At 47.8% G+C, this 25931-nt stretch overlaps 5 protein-coding genes across 11 annotated transcripts in view; 1 reads left to right on the top strand and 4 right to left on the bottom strand.

The window, feature by feature from the left end:
- The window catches only part of bbs9 (Bardet-Biedl syndrome 9), a 31958-nt gene extending 30671 nt beyond the window's left edge, over window positions 1–1287 (bottom strand). For 2 of the 4 annotated variants that reach the window (XM_081723370.1, XM_081723369.1), the window contains exon 1: window positions 881–1274. The gene's annotated coding sequence lies outside the window, so the exon portion shown is untranslated. Of the gene's footprint in view, window positions 1–880 lie in introns of all 4 variants that reach the window. The other 2 variants (XM_081723367.1, XM_081723368.1) reach the window with 2 other exon arrangements.
- Window positions 5–9208, top strand: pmvk (phosphomevalonate kinase). Of its 2 annotated transcripts, XM_027022124.3 has the most exons (6): window positions 5–138; window positions 6569–6716; window positions 6786–6876; window positions 6972–7124; window positions 7485–7614; window positions 7987–9208. In XM_027022124.3, exons 2-6 carry the CDS (start codon window positions 6628–6630, stop codon window positions 8157–8159), a joined length of 636 nt encoding a protein of 211 aa, XP_026877925.1. In that variant the 5' UTR covers window positions 5–138; window positions 6569–6627; the 3' UTR covers window positions 8160–9208. The 2 variants fall into 2 exon arrangements, with proteins under 2 accessions (XP_026877925.1, XP_026877934.1); XM_027022133.3 differs by lacking the exon at window positions 5–138 and having other exon boundaries at window positions 6413–6716; window positions 6813–6876.
- On the bottom strand, window positions 2161–6039 carry eaf1 (ELL associated factor 1). Its single transcript, XM_027022084.3, has 6 exons — window positions 5786–6039; window positions 5106–5200; window positions 4586–4722; window positions 3832–3998; window positions 3165–3392; window positions 2161–2898 (listed from the first exon to the last, which is right to left on the bottom strand). Exons 1-6 carry the CDS (start codon window positions 5886–5888, stop codon window positions 2849–2851), a joined length of 780 nt encoding a protein of 259 aa, XP_026877885.2. The 5' UTR covers window positions 5889–6039; the 3' UTR covers window positions 2161–2848.
- On the bottom strand, window positions 9205–19071 carry LOC113584886 (uncharacterized). 2 transcript variants are annotated; one of them, XM_027022106.3, is made up of 8 exons: window positions 18341–19071; window positions 17018–17151; window positions 16441–16558; window positions 16285–16355; window positions 14733–14808; window positions 13137–13199; window positions 12729–12798; window positions 9205–10497 (listed from the first exon to the last, which is right to left on the bottom strand). In XM_027022106.3, exons 1-8 carry the CDS (start codon window positions 18470–18472, stop codon window positions 10415–10417), a joined length of 747 nt encoding a protein of 248 aa, XP_026877907.1. In that variant the 5' UTR covers window positions 18473–19071; the 3' UTR covers window positions 9205–10414. The 2 variants fall into 2 exon arrangements, with proteins under 2 accessions (XP_026877907.1, XP_035384655.1); XM_035528762.2 differs by lacking the exon at window positions 14733–14808 and adding an exon at window positions 15532–15607 and having other exon boundaries at window positions 18341–19070.
- Window positions 19072–20818: 1747 nt separating this feature from the next.
- On the bottom strand, window positions 20819–25908 carry LOC113584867 (Annexin domain-containing protein). Of its 2 annotated transcripts, XM_027022062.3 has the most exons (13): window positions 25755–25908; window positions 25078–25138; window positions 24897–24990; window positions 24661–24755; window positions 24452–24565; window positions 24283–24373; window positions 23905–23984; window positions 23570–23629; window positions 23356–23446; window positions 23188–23283; window positions 21877–21935; window positions 21506–21616; window positions 20819–21294 (listed from the first exon to the last, which is right to left on the bottom strand). In XM_027022062.3, the coding sequence occupies exons 2-13, from the start codon at window positions 25123–25125 to the stop codon at window positions 21232–21234; spliced, it is 1002 nt and encodes a 333-aa protein (XP_026877863.1). In that variant the 5' UTR covers window positions 25126–25138; window positions 25755–25908; the 3' UTR covers window positions 20819–21231. The 2 variants fall into 2 exon arrangements, with proteins under 2 accessions (XP_026877863.1, XP_081579497.1); XM_081723371.1 differs by having other exon boundaries at window positions 23188–23446.
- Between the last annotated feature and the right edge of the window lie 23 nt (window positions 25909–25931).

Raw genomic sequence — 25931 nt, 5'->3', positions numbered from 1 at the left:
GGAGGACAGAACAGGGACGGTCACATCACTGGCTTTTGTGATGAAGTGGCGATCAAGCGTTCCGCTTCTACTGGGACACCAACACGTTTAGCAGCCCAACAGCAGGCGGCTCAAGTGATCGGTGGATTCCCTTAGCAGGTAAGCGGCTGTCCTGCTGACAGGGCAGGACACGGGGACAAGACGGCTAATCCCGAGGGAGCGCTGGGGGGAGGGGGTTAACGAGACGGATAACGGGAATAAAAAATAATCTAGGACATGGGGAATTTGACGTCTTCAAGTAATAATGCCACCGGGGCAGTAGTTACAGCCGTAACATGGCATCACTTCAGATGGGATAAAAGAGAACACAGTGAAATAGTTTAAGGATAAGAACAGGCTGTCAGTTAAATAGGTTGAAAATACTTTCGTTAGGTGCAATCAAAACCCGTTTAACGCATCGTTAATGTTCAAACATTAAAATGCCTGTTGAATGTGTTGTCTAGCGAACGGCTGGCGACCCAGAGCGGAGTGCGTGAGCTAGGCTAGGCTAGCTAGGGAGGTGCTACGCTGCGTGATGAACCGCTAGATTAGCCGCGTTAGCTAAAGCCAACAGTAGCGGCACTGACTCCACAGCTCAACTCCCGGAGAGAAACACGCTGTTGTCGGGGTGTGTGTCTAGCTAAAGCCCCAGAAGACGCCGAACAGCTGTCGTGCTGTGACAGTATTATCTTAGCTTAGCTAGCCTACGACTAACCAACAGGATAAGTTAGCCTAGCTCGCTTACTCACTGGAGAGCTACCGCAGCTAGGCTAATTTAGCTGCTAACTTAGCGTCGAGTCGGCTAAAGCTAATGTTAGACAACTTCGGTTATTGCTGAGTAAGTGGAGAGCTCGGGGTCTACCTTTAACAGACGACGGCCGTTAACGGTTGATCAGGTCCCACATCGCACACGAGCGTGTATTCTCATCACCGTTGTCATGGCATTGACACTAACGGTGAAAACGACCGGGGGAAGCAAGAAATGCCAACACACGTTGGATGCAGGTTACCAAAATAAAGGTCCTGTGGCCGTGACTCTGCTAGCTGGGACCGGAACCGTTCAAAAGTATGTAGACACCTGACCATCGCACGTCTATACGTTGGACGTCTCGTTTCAAAACCGTGGGCAGTAAAATGGAGTTGGCTTGCTATTTGCAGCTCTAGCGGTCTCCTATCTTCTGGAAAGGTTTTCCAAAAGATTTTGGAAATTGTTTGCGGGAACCTCTCTCCCTTCAGTCAAAAGAGCAATTGGGAGGTCAGGCACTAATACTGGGCAAGAGTGACGCTCCAATTCATCCGGAAGGTGTTGGCTGTGGTTGAGGTTAGGGCTGTGTGCAAGCCACCCTAGTCCTTCACACCAAACTTGTCAAACCACGTCTTTATGGGCCTTGCCTTGGGTACAGTAATGCTGGAACATGAAGGGGCCTACCCAAAAGTGCCAGGACTCCCAAGCGGAGTCAAAGCCACTTATGGAAAAATAATAATGGTTTATGAAAAAAATGAACCGACAGGAAACGTTTAAAGGAAAAATAAGTATGTGCAAATAATTTCATGTTCCGTGTCAAATAAATTAGATCACATTTCTACAACATGGACCACAATAAAAAAATGTATCCTGGTTACAGCCCTGTACGGAATTATAGGACAAATCTTGCCCCTTATTGATTCCACAGGGGATGCGGTATTTTAGTCCATAGGGAACGAGGAATTTTGTTCCATATGGGACAAGACCCACCCATACTAAGGGATGAATGGTAAAGCTACATAGTATAAAAGACCAGTCACACTTTAACCAGTCTTTGGTAAAGTCGCATCGGCTGAGATTAACCCTCATTACAATGCGACTGTACTGTGGAGGCCAAAGCATTTCTAATTATCCTTATTAACCTCTGAACAGCCTCTTAACACATCCAGTAACACCGATAAAAACTGTAATCACTTTTTGATATAAAGTTTGTACTTGCATTTACTTTTTCTCTACCAAGTACAAAAACACTGATGCAACTTTAATGGTAGTAGGAGTAAAATGTTGAATGGTGACCAGTGGATCAAAGCCTTTTGTGACTCAGGTAAGGCTGTTCTAAAGAGAACACTGTGACCAACTCATCGAGATCTAACAGAGAAGCAAAACGACAAAACAGATCCTTACTCCTCCTTTAATACTAGATGACAGAGACAGGTAAGGAAAGTTCCATTTCAGGACAATATCAGAGAATGAGCGAGAATCAGAGCCTTACCATGCAGACTCCTCTGGAGCCCAGATTCATCCAGGTTATTTCAGTTCAATCAACATTCATGTTAAGGTCTATACACACACACTGCACCTAGAAGCTACAATTTAGGCGAAAATTTGCACAGCCGTCAAGAAGCTAGAACAGAGTTTTTCCATTTCTTACAACATACGTTACTGGTGTCTGTCTGCCTCAGCAAAACTGCAACAGTAGGACGCATCGAGGCAGAAGATGTACCACAAAGGCAGACATGGCCGTGCCACCTTATTAACTAAGGATTCTTCATGAACACAGTTCATATATACACCAACATCAACAGTTTAACAGTCAATAACAACAGTCACCTTTAATGGTGAAGCATTTTTTAACATGTACGCTAAGGTTTAACACCAAGCCAACTCCGCATTAAAACCTTGTAATAGACATCCAATTAAAATGCACTCTTTGAACTCCAGTGCTAACGGTGAAAGTAGACATTTCACATACGACTGTGACAAAAAAGCGCCGCGAGAGTGACCGGCAGGGTTTAAAAAGCCCAAAGCAAGGCGGCGGAGAGATGCTGCCGGGAGAGGAGAAGAGCACTAGGCGAGAGGAGGCCATCAGTCATCGTCACTGTCACTGCCTGATTCACTCAGCTGCAAGTCGTTCCCTAAGAAGAGAGAACCAAGTCGGTGTTGTTCCGCACAACAACATACGCACGAGAACAAGGGCCAAAGGGCAGTTACCAGCAGACAATTAGTAAACAAAATGATGCAAATTAGAACGCCATCACTTCCACAGCAGTTCAAACAACCAAGATGGAGATAACGTTTATCTTTCGTTCATTCACGGCCTTTCCAGGTGACTTCAAAGCCGAGGCCGTCAGGCTGGGGTCAGGCCACTTGTGGGCACGTTGTGGGCGTGTCAGACACTCACGGAGCGTGTTCATCAGCTGGTTGCTGTTCTGAGGCTCATCCGTGCCGTTGGCCACAGCGTCTCGGGCGGGCGAGGGGCGGGGCCGGCCATGGGGGGGCGGGCTCTGCTGTTCGTCGTCGCTGCTGGAGCTGTCGCCGCCACCGCTACCCGAGCAGCTGCCGGAGTCGGAGGAGCTGCTGCTGCCGCTGCTGCTCATCTGCTCGATGACCTCAACCTCTGCTCGCAGCTCTGAGACAGAGGGAGCGGGACAGAGACAGCAGGGAGAATTTGGGTGGGGACTTTTAACAGCTACTAACAGTCTCTTAATTGTAATCAAGTGAATCATTTTCCTCCTCTAAAAGCAGCGTTTCTTACCGAGACAGAGAGAGAGAGAGCGCCTTAAAATTAGGTTAATAATTCTGGTCAAAGACATTAGTGTTTTTCTCTTTAAATGAGTCTTTCCCAAGGCTGGGTACAGCACTGTTTCAATGTTAAGAAGTTCCCTTTCCTAACATTTCCCAAACTAATTTGTGAGCAATCCATCAAACCCTTCATGAGTCACGCTCCAGTCTAGAAAACAGCACAGGTCTACAACACTGAGCATGGGAAACACCAATCCCAAAGTGAAAACACACTATACAGAAGCACTGTATAGAGGAGACACGGCTGCCGGAGGGGAGGGGCTCACCTCTTTTGATGTCATCCAGCTGGGGCTCAGGGGAGGGGTTATCTTTGGTGGGCGAGGTCTTGGCCCCAGCGCCAGGCTTGGTGGGGGTACGGAACTGCGCGGTGGGCTGACTGGCCCTCATCGACTGCTGCTCTATCCGAGCCTGGATCTTACTGCTGCCTTCAGCTCTGACGCACCGACAGAGGACGGAATACCCAAATCAATATGGCAATATGGATAATGTGGTAGCTCAGTGGTTAAGGTACTTGACTTGCAATCAGAAGGTTGCTGGTTCAAGCCCCACCACTGCCAAGCCACCCCTGGTGGAGACCCTTAAGCCTCAATTGCTCATTCATAATTGTAAGTTGCTTTGGATAAAAGCATCAGCTAAATGCTGTAGAAGTATTCATGTGATCTATCATCTAAATAATTTGGTCAAAACAACACAATCTAACTCAGGGTGGCTCAGTGGTTAAGGTACTTGACAGGTAATCGGGTAGTTACCAGTTCAAGCCCCGCCACCACAAGGGTGCTACTGTTGGGCTCCTGAGCAAGGCCCTTAACCCTCAAGTTGTGTTTGGTCAGAATTGTAAATCACTGTGGATAAATGTTTACAACTGTTTTAGCATATAGGAAGTCATACAGTAAGCACAGTGGTGGTTAAAAATTATAATTTAATGAACCAACATATGGAAGAAAGTTACATGAATATCTGAATCTGTATCTTTCAACTTCTGAAAAAGCTGGTCCCAAAACAAGCACAAGCAGTACTCACCTGGTTTTCTTGACCTGAATGCTGCTGCAAAGCTTTTCAAGAATAAACTCTCCAGTGTCGTGGTTGATGATCAGAACGCAGTCCTTCTGATACGGCCTCTTGTTGCCCTTGAACACGGTCATAGGAGGGGTGGAGCCCTTGGGACAAAAATAATAATCCGCCCGGGCAATTAAAGTCATGAGCTCGAGAGAGAGATCAAAACACGTGACTATGGAGATTGTACGGGAAATGGCACCCTTACTGGTATGTGCGACAGTGTAACGGCGACTTACTGGTTTGTGCGGCAGTGCAACGGCGACTTACTGGTATGTGCGGCAGTGCAACGGCGACTTACTGGTATGTGCGGCAGTGCAACGGCGACTTACTGGTATGTGCGGCAGTGCAACGGCGACTTACTGGTATGTGCGGCAGTGCAACGGCGACTTACTGGTATGTGCGGCAGTGCAACGGCGACTTACTGGTATGTGCGGCAGTGCAACGGCGACTTACTGGAAGGTGCGGCAGTGCAACGGCGACTTACTGGTATGTGTGGCAGTGTAATGGCGACTTCATCTCCTTTGCCCACCTGCAGCTCACCCTCACAGGAAGTATCGATGGATGCAGGTTTGAAATCGTCTAAGGAAGGAAGGATGTCATTGTAAACACAGGACTTCAAATCCGACTGTCCTGCTGCATAGTTATCCGCACCCCACATCTTATTAAAGCAATATTCACTAATCATGGAGGCAAACGCCCTAAACTAAAAGTGTGGTCTTTTATTTTGCAGACCTGTTTAATCTCTCTGTAAATTAGCAAGTCAGAAGAAGGAACACTAAACTGAAACCTTCCTGCATTAGACGTTGGCTGAACGTCGCGAGATCCAGAAACAAACGCTTGGAAGTCCTAGAACTGAACCCACAGAGCCCAAGGCCACCGACTCAGACATGAATGACTAAACCCCAACCACTTCGTACAGATCTCATTACTCGAGTAAATCTTTGCGAAGAGCCGGGCTAGTTGCTATGGTGACCGCAAATTAATTAGCCTCCTAAAACTTAGCAAACAGCGACTTGTTTATCCGCTCTTACTGACCTATTACGATCTTTAAGTTTAAATAGTAGTCATTTATACCGAAATAGCACCGGAATAAGAAAAGGATCAGGCGACCCAGGACAGCTGGGTACGTAACCAGCAGAACTCAATACAGCGTGAATAACGTACATCTAATCGTGTGGAAGGACGATTTCGGGCGTTTCTCAAAGCTCTCGCCAAGCTTTAAAACATGCTCCTCTTTATCCAGGAGAGGATTACAGCTCCCGTTCATGACTGCAGTTGATAGTCGAAACCTACATTTATTTTAGAAAATCTTTTAACTATCTAACTTATTGCTCGGAGTGTTTAAATGTAGCGAACCTAACCTAGCTAATCAAAACAAACCTGTTGACAAACAGACGACCGTTCTATTACTTCCGGGTTATTGTTAGCCAAACTACACAAATAAAAGTCCCCTATTCAGAACAAAACCGAGAGTATAAAACATGACTGATGTGGTGGAACATTGTTAGTTGGCGTTTTAAATAACAACTTAATGTTTACAACAGATATACTAGTGTATGCGTGTTTACCAAGACCACACTTTATATCTAGAAATAATATTCTAAAGTATTGCTTTGGTATTTCTATACCATTATTTATAAACGTTTTTTTTTGGAGGGGGTGGCCTTTTTCATCTGATTGTCGTAGGCACTGTGAACAAACAACTGTTCATGGTGTGACGCTTTTCCGATTACCGTAAAGCCACAGTCATGCTCGCCTTAAGAAAATAACGAACTTCCCCCTTCGAATAGTTTAATGTAGATGTCTACTGTGTACTTAGATTGTTATAAAAACTTATTTTAGTATATCAGACTAGGATGTAGGCAAATTTAATATAAACATCCATCGTAATGTTTACCTAAAACCTCTCTCACCTATGTTTTACGGTAAGCCTGCCTTCCTTCACAGGGAGCTGTTCTACAGGAAAAACACAACGTGGGTTCCAGCAAAGAGGTTTTTGTCTAAACATGACAACCCTGCAGCCTAAACTTATTCTGTTATTCAGCGGGAAGCGAAAGTCGGGCAAGGACTATGTTACTGATTTAATCCAAAAAAGGTGAGTCGGTATTTCTTCTATTTTTTTGGGGGGGGGTTGTTGTTCCTGAATTAGTTTTGCTGTTTGCAGTTTTGCTCGTATTCATCGCTTTTGCAGACTGGGCCCGGACCTGTGCCGCACTCTCACACTCTCGGGGCCGCTGAAGGAGCGGTACGCGCACGTGAGTCAGCACGCCGAAAACGCTCCCATCATCATCATCATCATCATCATCATCAACAAGGTGCTGTTGCTTCCCCCGTCCTTGTCCCTCCTCAGGAACGGGGTCTGGACTACGAGCAGCTCCTGGGGGCCGGTCCGTACAAGGAGGAGTACCGGGCTGATATGATCCGGTGGGGCGAGAGCAGGCGGCAGCAGGACCCGGGGGTTTTCTGCCGTCTGGCCGTTTCGGCAGTCACGCGGCCGGTGTGGGTGCGTAGCCCTTCACGAGCGTTCACCGGTGTCTATGTCGAATGACCCGACCGGTCATGAACAGTGAACACTGTCCATGTTTATCCAGCGTCAGAAACATGAACAGTATGAACAGTTGTACAATAGGACACTTGGTAAGAACATTATGGTCTGATCTCTGCTTCGTGCAGCATGTGGGTAACCTCCATCCTTTTCAGTTTAGGATTGGCCTGAAAACTGGCCAGAATAAACCAAAGCACTGCGACTAATTTGAATTTGTGTTGCATACCTTGGTATGATTGTAAAAAAAAAAGAAGAAAAAAAAGAAAAGAATTTTCTATATAAAATATAGACCTGATGTGACGGTCTTCCTTGACTCAGGTCGTGAGTGACTGTCGGCGGATGTCCGATTTGCAGTGGTTCTGGACTGAATATCCGCAGCAGTGCGTCAGCGTGCGAGTGGAGGCGTCGGAGCGGACCAGAGCCCTGAGGGGCTGGAGGTTCACCGCAGGTAGGAGCGCGCCCAACTAAGGACTGCAGGAACAGCCCGGGTCACGCTCAGTCAGGAACCGATCACATCACTGGTTACGTGTTCCTTTACACCCAGTCCGTGAAGGAACTTTGTCATGGAGCAATTCTGTGATTCAGACATTACAAACATAAGGGACGGAATCCCAGACGTGGGTCTAGTCTCAGATTAAATTGCAGCACCAATGGTGAACCACTGTTGGTACTTTTTAATCTGCATTTCCTAAATGCTAGTTTAATTTTGTCTAATCTGCCTTTGAAAGCTGTACCTTAATGCTAGTCAGAAACCACAAAGTAAACTGGGTGTTTGTACTCCACCCAGACGTTATCACGACGTTTTCCTCTTGCTCCTCAGGAGTAGACGATGCCGAGTCTGAATGCGGCCTGGATCAGGGGGTGGACTTCGACTGGATCCTGACCAACAACGGAGATGCCAATCTCCTTGACCAACAGCTGGAGGGACTACTGTCCTTGATTAAGGCAAAAACACAGGACTCAAGAGATGGCATCCATCAGAGAGGAGAGTGAGGATGGACCCCACCTGTGGGGAGCGTGCTGCTGTAACCTGTTCTTCCGGACTACTCGTACCGCCAGGATTGTATTTCACTATCTTGAGAATCATCAGCCGTTTCTGTAATAAACACGCAGGTGGTGTTTACTAAACACTAGGCGGTGTAGCAGGGCACATGAACAGCAGCTGGGCCTTTTCTGGAGCTTAATTAGAACCTGTCAAAGTGTTCATGGAAGATAAGGCAGGAACAAAGACATTGTTTTCTAGAAAATATTTAACCAACAGCCTGTGGTTAAGATGACTGTGTGTATTTGTAAAGAACTCTTACTGGCCAAAATACTGCTTGTGTAACAATTTGGGGCCTATGACTCTTGGTGCTGAAAGTAGACCTTATGATCACATTACCAGTTAGACCTCCCTCCCCCACTGTACCAGTACAAGTGAAACTGGGAAAACCCCATTCAAGAAGTGAAATGTGAATGGTGCTACCCACAACACACAGAGGGTTCACTTCTTCAAATTCTGCAACTAGTCATGTAGTAGAAGCTTGCCCAACAGCGCTGAGGTCAGTAGGTAACTCATTAGACTAGGAATTCAGTAGCTGATGGTAAGGTAGGAGAGTAAAAACTAGTCTCTGAATCAGATGGTGCTTACTCTGTAATCTTGAGGTCCCCTTTTCCTCAGCAGACTCGAGCACCCTTCTTACCAGAAGCACCATGTATAAATCAAGTCTGCCACTTGGACCCAAACCTCATCTGCTAAGTGCAGCAGGGTGATGACTTCAGCATGCAACAAAGCCACCTCTCTCAAACACAGGCTCAGACAGCTCGAAATGAAATGGGAGGGCGAGTGTTGACATTTCAGGACTTACTGAAGAACCAGACGCTGTGTCAGCATGCTGGCGTATCAGACACCCCTGCCTATGACTCCATTTCAGCATGCGCAGGCCTGTCATCTTGTATTACTTTCACGTCAGCCATTGTGCACATGAACACAGGAATTAAGCATGTGTAGAATGACAATTCATAGACGTTTAGAAATAAATCAAAACACTCAGAACAGTTAATTGGTATTATGGTACTTTATTTAAAAAAAAAAGAATTGATTGTGTCATTATTACAATGAAACTTGATAGCAAAATGTTTACATCTTTAACGTCACAATTAATGTTCCAGTTAAAAAGGTTCTTGGCTTATTTAACTCTATTGGTTTCAGGGTATTCGTTGCAGAGAATAACCTACGAGACGCTCAGATGACACCTAAGGCTCGTTCAGCCCCACTCTCCCTCCCTATTGGCCCGTTACTCTCCCTTTTTGGCAGTGGAATGTAAAGCCCCGCCTCTCTCCCAATCTTTACAACCCCTTTCGTCACCTTTGGAGGGGAGTGGAAAAAGCACCTTCACCTGAAGAAGGCCAAAGGCTGAAAAAGTGAACATGATTCAACTTTTTTTTTTGTTGGTTTTTTTTATATATAATGTCAGGCCAAGCTCAATTTTTGATCCCTTGGTGTTGCTCTGAGCCTAAACCCGAAATCCTTGGTGGGAAAGAAATGGAAATGTTCCATGAAAACCGTTTCTAAAGAGTTGGTCCAGTAGTTTTTGTGGCTCTTTCTGCAATAAACAAGACAAAACTAAAAAGGAAAGAAAATCTGAGAGCATTAAACACACATGAAACTCACATCAACCCTTTACTAAAGTAAAAATGTATGGCCAAGCAATTTAAATGGTCCCACATGGCACTGGCACAGAAGATGCACAGCAAAAAAACAAAAAGGCTGGGGTGAGTTTTGCAGAGTGACTTTTCCAACTCTGTTGCATTAATATTGCACTATGAAACTAGAAACCCAACAATAGACCAAACCCAGCACACCGGTGATCAGAGATGTGAGCGGTCCTACCATGTCACCTAAAATCACACGCAACTGCGGAAATGAATCAAATAAGGAATGTATTTCAACACACATGAAAGCTCAAGACATGACCGACTGTTGCTTCAACAGATGCAACCCTATTTAATGAAAAGGGGGCGAAGCCTACACAAAAAGCTAGAGGGAAGACAAAGTGTGGGGGGGAGGGGTGACACACCCTTCAAAATCAGAGCAGTAGCTGGTTAAGGAACTGAGCCAAGTGCCAACACTACAAAAATACAACCTGCCCATGATGAGCCAAGATCAGCCACCCAGCAAAAAAAGAAGAGGGGGTGTACAGATGGGTAATTTTCTTCCCCGTTTTTTTTTGGGGGGGGGAGGGGGGGTTGGCGGTCGTGTGAGGCCTTCAGAAGTTGTTGAGATCCTGCAGAGTGGCGTCCAGCGTGGCCGTGATCTTCACGTTTTCTTCTTTGGCCGCGGCGAGCCTCTCTGTAACACACCACACAAGGCTAAAGGGTGAGGAGTTGCCAGCCTCCGGACGGAGGCAGAATACCCGGACCAACGCCCGAGGGTGGTGCAGGTGGTGCCGTCTCCGTACCAGGGTACAGCCTTTCAACTGTTTTTTTTTGTTTTGGTTTTTTTTAATCATTTTTTCCCCAAACCTTGGCAGTGCCTACAGGGCATACGTTTTATCAACACTAAAGCATCGTTGTCAGAGGTAGACATTTTCCTGGGGTTTTTCCCAGCCAACCTTTTCTGCTCTGGTGAGTTGAGACAGGGACAGTTGCTTATCCGACTACTTGTCTGCTTTTTAAACGCATAATTGTACACGGTTGCTACAGTTGGAGAGTGCGAACGATTACGACTGAAGCCTCGCTGCTTTCGTGCGTGAAAGGGATCCTTGCAGATCTCGACTCAAGTTTTGGCTTCGCATACCCGAGGACCGAAAATGGCCTCTAACAACATTTAAAATAGGATTAAAAAAAAAAAAAAAATCCAGTTAAGTTAAAGCTGAAACAGGGATAGACTGACACAAAAGGATCTCAAATCTCATTTTAAAGCTTTCATTCTAAACTTTTCAACTGAAAGGACACTGAACTATCAAAGACCCACAACACCACGTGTGAAAACCAATTTAAAATCCCTCAGGTAAAGAAACTTGTAACAATCAGCTAAAAAATTAACCAACACAGCCTTTGATCTACAGGACTGTTGCATTTAAATTCTGCATGACCTTGCCGTGAGTCTTGTGTCATCGGGGGTCCTTTCAGAGAAGGGCTACTCCATGGACTGGGAACAGACGTGTGTGTGTGCGCGGGCGTGCTTTAACAGTCAAGCACTGCACATCATTACAACGTGGCAAAATCATGATGGGGCTTCAGCACGTCTGGAACCTCTCCTAGTGGCCAGGTGAGTTGTGGGTAGGTTTTCGCTGTGCATGGTGCGTGCTCATCTCTCAGGGCACTGGGGCAAGGCAGACCTCTGGAGGGGCTGCAGCCTTAGGGGCTACGGTCGAGTGCAGCGCGTAGACGCCTGCCGTGAAACACTGCACTGCCAAGCTAGTACACGCAGGCAGCCGCGAGTCTGCATCTTCCCCCGTGTACCATCTTTAGAGGTGTGACGACGACAAGTGGGTCAAAGACACTGACCCAGAATCCCAACCAAGCAGACTATTTCTGTGCCACAGAGGAGGGAAAGAAAGGGTTACGGAAAGACAACCAGAGAGAGAGAAACAGATGTAGATACAGCATTAACCGTAAAAGGAATCAGTCTCAGCTCACCATTTAGGAGTGTGGGGAGAGGAGAGGGGTGGAGCAAGGGTGTAACCCCGCCCAGGAGAGGAGGATCAATGGAGAGGGATGGAGCAAGGGTGTAACCCCACCCAGGAGAGGGGTGGAGGAAGAGCGAGGGTGTAACCCCACCCAGGAGAGGAGGATCAATGGTTTACATCACCGTGTCTTACGCAAGTTTTGGAAAACCTGCTCAAGCCACTGTGGAAATCATTTTGCAAAGTGACGTGAAGCACGTCCGTGACCTCTGAGTGAGCACACCCCCGACACGCTGGCCAAGTGCCCAGCACCAGGGTCTGCACAGACACGTGAGGACTGGCCTGTTCCCACCGTTTCCCCTCGCCATCACATTTCGACACGCGAGAGTCGCAATGTGGAACTTGGGTCGCAAGCGTAATGGTTTCCAAAATAAAAGCGCACCAACAATCTTTTAGAAAGGGAAAAAAATGGGGGGGGGGGGTTATGTTGGGCAGGAAGTGATCTGTTTGTCTGTTGTGCCATCGTCATGGTGACACTGGTCCACAATGACTGAAAAAGGAAGTGAGGAAAAACTGACAACCCGAGCTAGCAGATGACCATCTCCGAGATCTTCTCTCAAGCACTGAAAAATACAGCCAGACACGTGCAGCACGAAACCGTCTGGAGGACAGAGCCTGCGGACAGGCAGAATTCATGGAGCTGCTCAGAACACTCCAAGAATTCCGACAGGACACTGCCATCCTGACTGTGAGCGAACGATGGGGTCGGGTTCTCTCATCAGGGAGAGGAGGGCCGCATGCAGCTCAATCCTGTGCACACGCGTGCACGCAAACACATTAGGGGTACGTCAAGGCAGTCAAGGTCATCTTTAACTCTTTGTTGACAGCCGCGTACTTCGGCTGGTGTGTACACAGAGCTGTCAGGGTGGGTGCATGCGTGGAGGTAGTCTACCTTCCAAATGATCGATGCTCTTCTCCAGCTTGGTCACGGTCCTCTCGGCAAACTCAGCACGGGTCTCTGCCTGCAGGAGAAACCAGACACACCCAAAGCAGAATATTCAGATTGTAAACGTGCCGCCTGTCTGTCCGTATGCATCCATCATATGTAGCAACTAACTATATGGTCTTTAACACAGTCTGAAGCAGTCACTCGTGAGACAAGACTTTAAAAGCACAAGTTTCAGTAGAAAGTCTGCCCACATGTTCCCAGGGGCTTTCAGGCTCAAGAGTGCAGCAAGATTCAGTCAATTAAAAGTTTGCACTGGTCACGGGTTCACGGGTATCGCCACTGGACCAGTGCAGCGCACGTCCAAGCACTACAGCTGTGGGTGGGGCCTGCAATGAAGGACCGGGAGCCTACCTCCTTCAGCTTGTCCGTCAGGATCTTGATCTCCTCCTCGTACTTGTCCTCCTTCTGGGAGTACTGCAGGCAGAGGAGAACAGCGGACAACCAATCAGAGAACCTCGCAGCCGATGCTCCGCCCGGGACCTGGCGCCAGGGCGGGACACCGTTCTTTCCCTCATCCAAGAAGCTGATTTCTAGCAGGCCCAACCCACCCTAAGGCAGCTCGCGCGTAACCTACTGGCCCATTCTGAACCAAACGTTTAACATGCCTCAGATGTTTCAAATATCACACTCGAACACGTATGCCGTCCCCGTGACTATAGGGCGCGGCTGCCTTATCGCAGTACTGAAGTTGCTTCATGAAAAGAAAAAGAGAACCGAAACCAAAAAAGTATTAATAAACATTCTCCCTCGAGCACTGGGAGACCTGCTGCAGTACAGAACCACCCGGTGTAGCATCGGCCCGGGCTCAGCAGGCTTCAGAAACCAGCTGTGAACCCAGACATCTGTGGCACTAAACGCAGTCCGTAGAAGTCACAAACAAACATCACCGGTCAGAGGTGGCACGCGTTCTTCCTCTGGACCACCGGGCGATGGGCAGATCCAAGGAGCTCTGCTGCTATCATTTCCACCCACCCAGGCACTGAACACCTCTAACTAGGTCACGCAGCAATCCCGATCTCTGGCAGTGTCTATTCATAGTTCAAATGTAATTTCTAAGTGTTGAAGCCACGTTTTGGCACGATCTGGCAAATTACGCGGCAAGGCTCTAGTTGGGAACGTGAAGCTGCTCTGTGGCGTTGGAAGGCCTGGCCACCCCAGCCATTACCCAGCTCGGTCTGGTATGCAGACGAGCGTGCCAGGGTCAGGTACAAACAGGCTCCAGCGCGTTCTTAAAGGAGACATGCCTGAGACAGACAGAAAAGAGAGACCTTTTACAAGCCTAGAACATCGCTACGACGCCATACGCGTCCCAGCCAGATGAAGCGCCTCGGAGACCTTCTGCTACGTTCTCACAAACGGCACTTCGAAGGCCGTCTCCCACCGAGCCCATTTCCAAAGGTGGAAATGCTTATCGGGTTTCTATGGCAACTTCTCCGGTTCGTATGTGGGGGTTGGAAACCCACACATGGCATGGACTACTGCACAACATTAGCACATAGCAATGGGCAGGAAATAAGGGGAAAATTTTTTTTTTTATAAAATCAACTGAAAATCTGTATTTTAATGCAATGTAAACAAATAAAGAAAATTGTTAAATTCACTAATAAAAATAAAATATGGAGAAAAAAAAAATAAAAAATCTGGGAACTTCTCTAGCGAGTCTGAGAATGAAGCGAGACAACAGGCACTTCCCACAGCACACGAGCAGAGCCCAGAGGCCCGGCGCCGTTGGGGGCTTCTGATAACGCCGCAAGGCTGCTTGGGCCGCAGTGATAAGCATGGGTGGCCCCCAGCACCACTCCAGCAGCTCCTGCACAAGAGATCTCTTAGCAGCCATCAGCTTAAACACTTTAATACAAGACAACGTTCAGACGTGTTCAGATACGTTTTGCAAGATGGTCCGCTAGGACACACAAGCATGCAGAGCTCAGCTGCCCTCCCTCCTACCTTCTCAGCCTGGGCCTCCAGGGACTTTAAGGAATTGGTCACATTCCTCAGCTCCTCTTCCAATTCCGCACATTTGCTGTAGTTTTTAAGTTTCGGCGTTTGACAGAGAGTGGGGAGGGTGGGGAACAAGACAAAAGGGCAGAAAAATGAGAGCGCAGTGAAGGGGGTGGGGGCAGAAGGAGAGGATTATGGGAACAAATAAGGCACAGGAGAGCGAGTGATGGGATGGCACAAAAGAAAAAACAAATTAAACAAATTAGACTTAAAAAAAAAAAGTCTCAAATGATTCCACTGTGGATTGCTAGTGCATGATCTGGGTGGAACTCTCGATCAAAAGGAACGCTCTTCTGACAATCATTTTAAGAGTTGCAAATAGGAAAACATTAGGCACAGAGGCAGGTGAAATATAAACATGAACACAGCCAAAGCAATTTTTGTTGGGTGAAAAACCAAATCCATACAGCGTTGGGGTGTGTGTGTGTGTGTGTGTGAGCGCACAGGTAACCTCATGCATGCCGCACACAGATCATTCACCTAGCGAAGAGGCAGACGAGAAGACGGACGAGAGGAAGAGCGATCGGCACAGAGCAGGAGGGATGAGAAGAGAGAGCAGCTGGGGGGGGGGGGGAACGCTTTTCAAACACCTGCCTGAAACTCTAACCTTTCTCCTCCAAGAGGCCATTCAGTACCCGGGCACGACACCCCCTGATGCTACAGAAACCCACAGCCCAGCGCACCTCGGCGCCAATACCCAGCACCTGTAGGAGGAGCCTGCTGGGAAACAGAACCGGGCCAGTACCTTGTCCTCGGCCGCCTGCAGCGTCTTCAGCGATTGGTCGTAATTCCTCAGCAGGTCCTCCAAACGGCGTTTATTGCTGTTTTGGGGGGGATAGGGGGTGGGGGGGAGGGCAGTCACGTGACCCAAAGCGCATGCAGGTTGGGATGGGTGGGCGGGGCCAAGGGAGTTCCGGAACATGCACGGACCAGCCACACAAAATGAGAAAAAAGGAGGAAGCACAGGTAAGATTTAGTCATTCCCGCTTTTATGGTGTCCATGGAATAAATAAACAAATTCTGGGAATCCTTGTGCTTAGATTATGTAAGGCAGAAAGCTATGTTTAAAGATTCAGACATTGCATGTACCATTCTGATGGCGGCTTTGAAGCTCAGAATGAACTGAAAGACGTTTAAGAGAGAGGGGCACAAAGGTCAGCCGCATGCGGAGAGGTCAGAAACCCCCCCCCCAGTTTAAAAGCTCAGTGCGACATGCCGACTGTGCTCGTTAAAATGGTGGTGATGTAGATGTGTGTTGGAGACTCATGCTGCAGGACACTGCACATAAAGGAAAAGCCAAATGCTGTCACTGCAAACAAAGCACTGAGTCAGTATTGTGTGGAACACACAACGCTGAAACTGCTTGGCCAACTGAAAATAGGTGGGAACCATTTTCCGACACTATGATCTAGGCCACTGAGAACTACTGGGGTGCGTGTTGGCGTGTTGGGTGGGGTGTGGTGCGCCTGTGTGTAAAACAGCAGAGAGCCTGACTCACGCTTCAGCAAGTTCGGCTCTCTCCTCTGCGCGCTCCAGATCTCCCTCGATGATGACGAGCTTACGAGCCACCTGCGTGCACACGCACACATTGTTAGAGAAACAGGAAGTGGGAGGAGCTTGGCCTGGAGCAGGGCGGGGCAGGGCAGGGTCTCACCTCCTCGTACTTGCGGTCAGCCTCCTCAGCGATGTGCTTGGCCTCCTTCAGCTGGACCTCCTGTAGCTCCATCTTCTCCTCATCCTTCAGGGCCCTGTTCTCGATCACCTTCATACCTCTGAGAGAGACGGACAGACAGACGCACACATCACGACCACGTCGCACAGACAGGTCCAGCCAGTAAACAGTTGGGAAAGAGGAAAAAAAAAGAAAACCAAAAAACACCTGGAGGGAGATCAGACTTCTGGAAGAGTCTCGCGCTCAAATTACCAGACGTAAAATCAATTAAGAGCCTTTGGTTTTTATCTCGGTGCTTGTAGAGACTCATTGGGTTCCGGGGAACTGCGCGCACACACAGGGTGTACATGTTTAAAAAAAAAACTAAACAAAAACACAGAAGTAATATGGTGGTGGTGGGACACCATGCTCCCAGCCTGCCCCATCAGACCAGAGCAGGCGCAGCGTCCTGTGGGAAACCAAGGCACGCAGCACGCATACATAAAAGCGGCACGCGAAGCGCCTCGGCCGAAGGAACGGGACCAAAGCCGTGGGCAGCGCGGCCGGTCCTCCCACCCACCTCTCGCTCTCGTCTGCGGCCTTCTCTGCCTCCTCCAGCTTCTGCAGTGCTGTGGCCAGTCTCTCCTGGGCCCGGTCCAGCTCCTCCTCGATGAGCTGGATACGCCTGTTCAGAGAGGCCACCTCCGCCTCCGCCTACACAGTGAGAACACACAATATCATAAAATAAAAACCAAAACCACTAGAGAGCACCAAGCTCAGCGAATGCCCCAGCTAGACTGATCTGCTGCCAGGTCGGTGCAGACGCGACAGAGGCGTGTGGGAACCTGATCAGAACCAACGGGGGACGCACCGCCAGCCTGGGTGCCGCTGCCCTCGCGCGGCTACCTTTCAACGTGTTTAACGGAGCCGTCACAGACCGGGGTATACCTCGACTGGGTCACACCTCTTAAGAGAACACGAGTACCAGCACAAAACTCAAAAACAAAAAGGGACCGTTCAGAGAGGGAAAATGGAAGCCAGATGGATAGGAATTACGGAGGGGCGGGGCGGGGGAGATTTCTGCTGCCAGAACCCTGAGCAGATGGGAGGCTCTGGTATGTGCATAAGTAGGCTGAAACACGCAGCCCAGCATTTAAACACAATAAGCAAAGTTCTAAATATGACGAACAAAAGCAGCAGTGTGGCCGTGTGAAAGAAGAGTTGCGACCAGGACAGGGAAACGCCGCTGCCATGGTGACGGCACAGGAGCCAATGACAGCCCGCGTGGGGGGCGGACCTCTCGCCAAGATAACTCAACCCCATTTAATTCATACTCCATCACCGTGGAGACAGCAAACGCATTGTCCAATAAGTGTTCACTAACTCTTAGCCCACCTGCTAATCCAGGGGAAGTGGGGGGAGATTATCACCACACACATTTAGAATAACTTCCCAATCCCGGTACTGCACCGAGATCTGAAGATGCCCGGTTAGAACGAACGAATCAAGAGCATTCCCAGTTTTTACACGTGCAGTTTCCAACGCTGGACAGCAGCAGTTAAAGCGCCACTTCCTCTCTGACTCGTAGCCCTACAGTCAGTTGGTATGCGCACTTCCGGCGGCAGCTGGCTCTGACTCTTTTGCCCCAGTCTGCACTCGCTACGAGTGCCGGAGGGGCAAATCCGACTAGATGACGCCGCCACCTCCTTCTCTACGCAACCCATTCAACCAGTCCAACAGCTCCGCGTGCCACTTCCCTCTCCACCGCGCTGACGCACCCGGAACCCACACCTCGAGCGCGGCGCCCGCGCCCTTTGGCGAGACAGGCCCGCGCCCGGGGAAGCGGCCACTGCGGGGCTTTTTAACCGCCTCGCGCCCTCCCCCCACCGGACGTGGTCGTTACCTGCTCCCTCGCGCGCTTCTCCTCTTCCACCTGCCTCTGCAGGACCTCCGCGCGCTCCTCCGCCTCGTCTGCCTGCTGCTGCAGGACTTTAATCTTGCGCTTCACCGCCTCGACGCTGTTCACTCCGGCCATCACTGCTGCTTTAGCTCCTCAACAAACCTGCAAGCCTTCCCGTCACCGAGCCGCCTGCTGCTGCTAGACCACTGCAGCCGGGGGCAGTTTTACTGGTAATTAGCAAAATCCCACTTGCTTTTTTTTTTTTTTTTTTTAAGCGACGCCCAGCGCGCGCTCAGACCAGCTCGTTAGTCAAAGACAAATCAGAGCAGCAGAATCCGGACTCCAGAGTGACCCCCCCGGGGGTAATAAACCGCGCTCGACAGCCACACACGAGCCTACTACTTAAGATCTACCGTGTAACGACCTTTGGCCCCACGGTAGTGCGAGCGCGAGCCTCTTCGGTGAACGGACACGACGCTAGCGCGCGGGGACGGTGAGGCGGTGAACAGATTTTTTTTTTTTTGGTTCGTTTAGTTTTTGTTTAGTTTTTTGCTTTTAGAATATATCGGATTTTGTCCCCGTTTTTTTGGAGAAACGACGGCTCGTGTTCTGGTATCTCACGAACACAACAATAAAAAAGAAAAGCCGAGCCGACGAAAAAAAAGCAAACGAAGAATCGACGAGACGCGGTACGCGAGCCTCCTCGCGCTCCAGTAACGCTTCAGCCCACTTTCCTCTTCCTCATATTCAGCCACTTCCTCCTTACCCCGCCCTAGAAACGGAAGTGGCGCAATTCCTCCCGGCAGTTATGCAATTAAAAGTCCTTCAGGATTTACGAAATAACGAAAAAGCACACGAGGATTAAAGATTATTTATGTAAGATGTTATGTAATTTGTGTCATCTTCGACATGTACGATTAAAGATGAATATGTTTTACACGTATTTAATCCTCCAGTCAGTCAAGGGCATTTCCAACATGCACCTATAGATGGCAGTGTTCTCCAGGGCACAAGATGCCCCACGTGGCGCACTGGAAGCGCTTTGCTTGTCGATAGATTTTAATGATTTCATTTCCCCCTACACAGTCATCACCCACTTTATTCGAAGCATTTATTTATTAGTATAGTACACTTAGAGACTATGGCGTGACGCACGCACAGCTTTTGATAGCTCTCTGACTGGTCACCAGTTTGTGTGAGTATAGGTGGTTGGCAGGTGTTGCTGATAAAGTGGAGGGTGAGTATAGTCTATAATAAATAGAAGTTTTACCACTTTGGTAGGGAACACACTAATCTGTTTTAACTGATTCTGAAGTTGGTGTGATGTAAGTGGACTATATAGTTATTAGCACTAGTCTATCAAACACAAGTCATCTTCACATTCTTACAGGACAACAACTACTAATTATTCCCGCTCCCTACTTGTATGTGCACACTGAGGGGTACACGTCGCCTGTCAGTTTTGGCCTGGCACATAAACTCGTCAGCTGCTGTTACAATGTCCTCCTTAATCTGGTAACTTGTCCTCTCAGAACGCTTCTTCACTTTTGCATGTAAAGGAACACCTGCAGCTGTTACACCTGTCACAGGAGCCCAAGTGAACTGCAAGATCCTCAGGCAGACGCTCTCAGTCAGGGGCTAGTGAGTGGCTCCAGCGCTATAAACCTGGCACACGTGTCTGTCTCTGCCTGCTCCTGCTCCGTTGAGCCTCTTTAGAATCAGCTCCTCCTTCTTGATGCCTGACTTTGGCAAATGTTCAGGTTCCATTTTGCAGAGGGAGGAGACGAAGAGGGGATCACGCAGAGGGACCGTTTCTCAGTGGGGAGATTACCCGCAGAGATGCTCCTTTGGTAATGCTGTTAAAACGCACACCGACAGCGGGTTGCTATGGCATGAGCAGATATTTGTCTGCTCACCTGGTCCTTTGTGCCTCTTGCTAAAATAAACTGGCGTCTGACCTCAGTCCTGAATTTGTCCCGCCTTCCCACAAAGTACCCGAAACTAGAGATGTAATGTCACTCCACTTAGTCCAGTAAAATCAATTTGGCATTAAAAATCTTTTATAGGTTTTATGTGCATATCTCTTACACCTCAAATATCTACATCTCCAAGAAGCATCTATGCAAAAGTGTTTTTGTTTCATAAGTACACAGTTCAAATGCATCAGGTTCCTTGTAATGCTTTCATATGCTCGAAATGCAACGTATTAGTTCAGTCCTAGAACAAAAACAGATACTGAACTTTGCAATTAGAACTGATACCAGGTGATAAAACAATGCAAGATGGGTGGAAGCAGAACGGTGGAGCGTTTGGCGAGGGTGGAGAGAAAACTGCGGAGCGTCCGAGAGTACAGAGGTAGTTTGCAACAGCAAAGCAAAGGAGTTTACTGTGCAGTGCTGAAGCTTCTGGAACAAAGGGAAACAAAATAACTTACATGTGTCATCCGCTTGTAACCAAAATAAAAGAATCACTAATGACAAATACAGAACAGGTGAAGTTTAATTATGGGGCAGAGAAAACAGAACAAATTTATTGCTGAACAAATTAAATAAAAAGATTTAGATTTCCCAATTGACATCTGTGGTATTCAGACTGCACGGAAAAACAGAACCCACACCCGAACCAAATCCCAAATCCCAAATCCCAGCCCTCTTAATGGATATTAGTACTTGACTCCTGGCGGTGACGGACGCTGTGGGGCACAGAGCGATTTCTGCTCCTACTACACGTATTGTTCGGAGTAAAATTCCACACATGGTTCATGTGGGTCCTGACCAAAGGAAGCAGGGGGATGTCCTAATGGAAAGCGGCGCGGCTAAACAAGTGGAGGATGGGAACTGAGGAGGAATGTCCAGTGTGGCGCGCTGAGCGGTTGTGTGTCCCCTCGGATGTCCTCAGACGTCCTCGGACCGACACAGGGCCAGAAGGGCTGCCTGTAAATCCCCCTTGAATTCTTTCTGCAAGTCAGATGAAGCTTTATGAGTTAAAAGGAGCATTTGGAATACATCATACATATAAATATGGTTCAGGTCAGAACTTCATTAATCATATAATCCATAAATTCTGTGAGGACATTGTTAGTTATATTCCATTGTTTGAGTGTGTGTGTGCGCAAATGCATATGAGAGAAACAAAGCGTAAGATATGTAGATGTTGTCTGTATCTGACCTGGATGGTTGTGTAGAGAGAGACGTTGGCCAGTTTACGGAACTCAACCCTAACCCATAGGAGGTCCTCTTCACTCCGAGCCACCAGGATGCCTCGAACTACAGCATTCTTCTGTGTGTGTATATATATATATATATATATATATATATATATATATATATATATATATATACACACACACACACACACACATATACACACATACACACATATACACACATATACATATACAGACACACACATACATACACACACATATACATATACACACATATATACATATATATACACACACACACACACACACACACACACACTCAGTGACCATATAGCTGGCAAAATTCCAAAGACTATGGAGATATCTCTTCTACCTTCATGCAGGCTTGTAAGCGCTGGGCCAGGAACAGGGGTGTGTTCTGGATGGTGCGCACTGCAGAGAGACACATTACACGGTACAGATATGAACGCTTGTGTTGCCTCATTAATCAAATCACACAGCAATTACTTCACTGCTCGGGTTACAAACGTGCACAGCCCATCTGAAAACGGAAAAGATCAAATACGTGTTGCACAGAGGATGCTTTCTGTTCATTTGTAATAACTGTTGTATTTGGTGGTGGGGTTTTTGAGGGTTGTTTGGGTTTTTGGAGGGTTGTTGGAGGTTGGTGGGGATTTTGGGAGTTGGCGGGGATTTTGGAGGGTTGTTGAGGGTTGGTGAGGATTTTGGAGGTCGTTGGAGATTGGTGTGGTTTTAGGAGGGTCGGTGGGGTTTTAGGAGGGTCTTGTTTTGCTGGGGGTTATCCAGCTGTTGCTATGGCGCATTGGCCTTTTAAAGAGTTTTCCTGGTGTTGCTGTGGAGCCAATCTACAGTAATGAGCGCCAGCTGTGGAGGCGAGGCTACCCATGTACTGGTATGTTACTACGTTTTTGCACAAAAATGGCCCACAGTGGTGGGACATGTTAGACAACAAGTGAACAATTCTTGGTGTGTTTGAGGCAAGAAAAGTGGGCAAGCGTAAGGATCTGAGTGACTGTGGCTAAGGGTCCAATTGTAAAGCTAGTCAACTGGGTCTGAGCGTCTCCAAAGCAGCAGGTCATGGACACCCAAGGCTCACAGATGAGTGTGGGGAGCAAAGGCCAGCCCATCTGGTTCAAGTCCAGAGAAGCACAAATTGCTGAAAACGTTAACCCTGGCTACGATGGAAAGGTATCCGAAAACACAGCGTGACGCTCTGGGCGACGTTTCACTGGGAAACCTTTGGTCCAGGCATTCATATGGATGGTAGTTTGACTCATACTACCTACCCAAACATTTTTAGCAAGCATACATCATCATGGCATGGTATTCCCTAATAGCAGGAATAATGAGTCCTGCTACATTGCAAAAATAGTTCAGGAATGGTTTGAATAACATGACTGAGTTCAAGGTGTTGATTTGGCCTCCAAATTTCCCAGATCTCAGTCCGATCACGCATTTGTATGATGTGTCGGAATACCAGGTCTGATCCAAGCAGGGACAATCTTGTGCGATATAAGCAGATGGTTGTAATATTTGTGTGTGTGTGTGTGTGTGTGTGTGTGTGTGTGTGTGTGTGTGTGTGTGTGTGTGAGGATAAATACAATGTTGATTTGTGTGGGGTTTCTATTGTTAATTAAGGTAAAGTTGGTTAAATATTTCTCACCCAAAATGCGCAGGCCAAGTCGAAGGTCTCCTGAAAAGTGCTTCTGGATGGTTTTGTCTACTGCCTCTCCTTTCAGCTCCTCCAGCGTGGAAAGCACTAGAGCAGAGAGAGAGAGCTGCAGTGGGTTCGCTCTGAGGTTGTTTGCTCTGAGGTTGCGAAATGCCCTACCTCTATTGAGATGGTCCAAACTACGAGAGGTCAGTATTTGGATCCAGGGGGCAGGGTCAGATTTCTTTCCACTCACACCATCATTAAGATTCTAGACCAAAAGTGTGCATAGTTCAAAGTGTACACACACACACACACACACACACACTTATTATTGCCTATGCATGACGTGGAAAAGGCCATAAAAGTGCAAGAAAGAGAGATGGAGGCACACCCTGACGTCTTGGTCAATGAGCTGGTAATCAATCACGCCCTGCCGGTTTATCTCCTCCTTCTGTTGATATGACAGAGACGAGTCAGTGTCCTTCAAACACACACCCATGCCCTGCCGTTTTTAATCGTTAACTTCTCCAAGAGGCAACGTGCTTCAACCTGCATTTATTCTGAATGCGATGCTGTGAAGTTCTGTATGTGAACGTAAAACCGCTAAGAATAAGGACACTGTTCTAGAATCAGCTGCTTCCAGTCAGTATATGATGTTTAATTTTAATATTTAAAGGGTTTTTTTCATATTCAGTTGTGGTAATGTACTATATTATAGGTCTTTACCTTGAGTATGGCCAGCACTAGACTGGTGAAGTCTTTGCTTGTTTCACCGATCAGATCATTCTCCAGGTAACGGCTGTAAGCTGCAGGAAATGAGTGACGTGTTTATGTTCACCTCCATTCTTCACCAGTCATCCCAACTACATTTGTTTCTCATGTGTACATTTACAGCGTTTAGCTGACACTTTTATCCAAAATGACTTATAATTGTGACTAAAAACAACTTGAGTAACTGAGGGTTAAGGGTCTCGTTCAGGGGCCCAGCGGTGGCAACTTGGCAGTGGTGGGGCTTGAACTGGCAACCTTAAGTACCTTAACCTCTGAGCTACCACTGCCCCTGATATCCAGAGTCGGCTACTGGATTGCTGGGTTGCCGCTTACCCTCCTTGTACGCTACCGTGATGTCTCGAAGCTGATCAGGAGATCTAGTACACAGCACTTCCAAAAGTGCTTCTTCATCTGTGCCTAAACCCTGTGACCCACACACACATACACCATCAGAAGTGACGCCTGGCGATGTTGTGTTGTATTCTCGTCATGTCTGGCTCACCTCCATGGCCTGTCGTAGCCGAGAGGCATCAAAGCCAGCTGGAGTCATCATGAGCGCCAGCAGGAGCTCCTCCAGGGGCCCGGAGAGCGCTTTCTTCAGAGCGGCGCCGAGGTCCTGATGGAGAGGGAGGAGCTTCACACTGCCTGGTACAGTGGTACGGCGCTAAAGAAGTGTTCAGTGTTGCTGACGGTATGGCAATTTCTAATTACCTTCTGTGTGAGGTTGTTATAGGCCGTAGCAATGCTCTGTCTCTGGGCGTTGGTCCTGTTGGTGATGATCCTTACCAGCGTCATGACATCAGTGCCTTATACACAAACACAAAGTCGCACATGCACCCAGGAACGCTGAGCTGATGCTTTTTTATTTCTGGTAATAAATGGATTTACATATTTTTTTAGTCTAATATTATGCTCAGCCATAGTAGTTCAACGGCCCATTTCTGTACTTTTCTTTTCCAGGGCAGCGTAAATCTGACGTGCGTCCATAACAGGGTCAAAAGGCAGAAACGGACGCACGGTACCAAGGGTTCCCCACCACATCTGCAAGGAAACGTGCAAATGAACAGATGAATCCACAAAAAAGAGCTGTTTTAAGACACTGAAGATGGAGAATATGTTGCTACGTACAGGTCTGTTCATGGGTATGTAATCCATGGTCTCCAAAATGCTTTCCATGGCTCAGTACCGACTGCAAATTAAGACGCGACACCAGTTAAATAACAGTTTAAAGAAAATATAGGATTAAATAGCAACAATTCAACTGTTTATTTATGTGTTTTAGATATTTCAGCGATCGATTTGATTCAGACCGACTTCATGTCGAAATGAATTACATTACTGTAACAAGATTACTGTGAGACAGCGGTACAGTTCGAACCCGTTAGAAGTGATTTGGCAGTTAGAAGTCATTTTATTCCTGTTCCCGGGACCTGTAGGTTGTCCCTGGCGCCCAGTTAAAGCCCAGGCAGTGTTCGGCGTGAAAGACAACTGGAGAACTACACAACATAGCCGCTGGGATTCCCAGCTCAGTCCGGGGCGCCCACCAGACGCCCCGCGTCTTTCCTCCAACACACACACCGCTGTGAAGGTAGCAGCCATTAGCTACGCTGCTCCTAATGGGCTAATTCGAGCGCCCATTATAAACTGGAATAGCCAAACTGGTGAGCTCTAAATGGAGACATTATTCCAGCAACGTTACATTAGTTTGCTTATTCATGGCGTATTCCTAACTGCCCCCAGTGTGTGTGTGTACGTACGTACACACACACACACACACACACACACACACACACAGACAGACTTACCGTGGACGCTAACCCCGCAGTGAAACGTCCCTGGTCTTCTCGGTGGTAAATGACTGTAACTAGGGTGTGATGTGAACGCAGCGCTTATCAAATATTTGGCTCTTCATTTATTACCGGGAGGCGCTTCAAACTTCCGCCCAAGACTCAACGAAGGACAGCCTCATGTATTTAAAAGAA

Source organism: Electrophorus electricus, chromosome 11 (assembly GCF_041902795.1).
Source record: "Electrophorus electricus isolate QZ-2024a chromosome 11, ASM4190279v1, whole genome shotgun sequence".
NCBI classification, from domain to species: Eukaryota; Metazoa; Chordata; class Actinopteri; order Gymnotiformes; family Gymnotidae; genus Electrophorus; species Electrophorus electricus.
The sequence above is the reverse complement of the archived record's forward strand: the minus strand, read 5'-3'. Positions and strand labels throughout refer to the sequence as shown.